The 744-nt window shown below is 33.5% G+C and overlaps 1 protein-coding gene across 1 annotated transcript; it reads right to left on the bottom strand.

The window, feature by feature from the left end:
• Window positions 1–103: 103 nt before the first annotated feature.
• Window positions 104–579, bottom strand: LOAG_16173 (hypothetical protein; the record flags this gene model as incomplete). Its single annotated transcript, XM_003151661.1, has 2 exons — window positions 104–238; window positions 445–579. Coding segments are annotated over 2 exons (270 nt in total), but the record flags the coding sequence as incomplete, so codon positions are not given.
• Window positions 580–744: the final 165 nt, after the last annotated feature.

Here is a 744-nt window from a genome sequence, read left to right as displayed (position 1 = left end):
TAATTAATAATAATATATATATATATATATATATATATATATATATATATATATATATATATATATATACAAGCTCAAAGCATCAAATTCGAATTTAACTCACCTTATAGCAGGTTACATCTGAAAGCGCCTTTTTCTCTGAAAGTGCTACCAATTCTTGTGATATCTGTACATTCACTTTCGATGAATCTAACAACGGTAACTGAGTTTGAGTAGGTAAGTGGGGGCAGTATGTTGCCTGGAAATGTTTCGTTCTGACAAATAACAAATTAAATTATGAATATCAGTGATACATGACTTATCGCACCTGACAGGAGTAGTTTCAGTGAATAAAAATTGGGCATAAAAATGTGTTCCAAATCACTTATCAATACTAAAAGCAACATTAAATTTAAAAGAAACATTAATTAAAGACCGAAATGGAGAATCATATTTAATTAAGACCTTGTGGCCTCTTTCATGACAATTGTGACACACTATTCCAATGTTATACTGTCCCCGTGCTCGAAGAATTTGAGTTGTATCCACAGGTGGAATATTGAAAGACGGATGAGCATATTTACAATCCCTTCCATCCATGCAAAAGCCTGCCAAAAAGTTAGGACAAAGAACGCGCCGGCGATGCCGATGCTTACAAAATGGGCCTGAAATAGTACGAATGAAAAGCAATATCCTTTGTATCCTTAAACCATCTTCCAAAAAGAAAGTGAATATTTTGGGAAAGAACCACTTACCATGTCGACA

This window comes from Loa loa (assembly GCF_000183805.2).
Source record: "Loa loa unplaced genomic scaffold supercont3.4496, whole genome shotgun sequence".
Lineage (NCBI taxonomy): Eukaryota > Metazoa > Nematoda > Chromadorea > Rhabditida > Onchocercidae > Loa > Loa loa.
The sequence above is the reverse complement of the archived record's forward strand: the minus strand, read 5'-3'. Positions and strand labels throughout refer to the sequence as shown.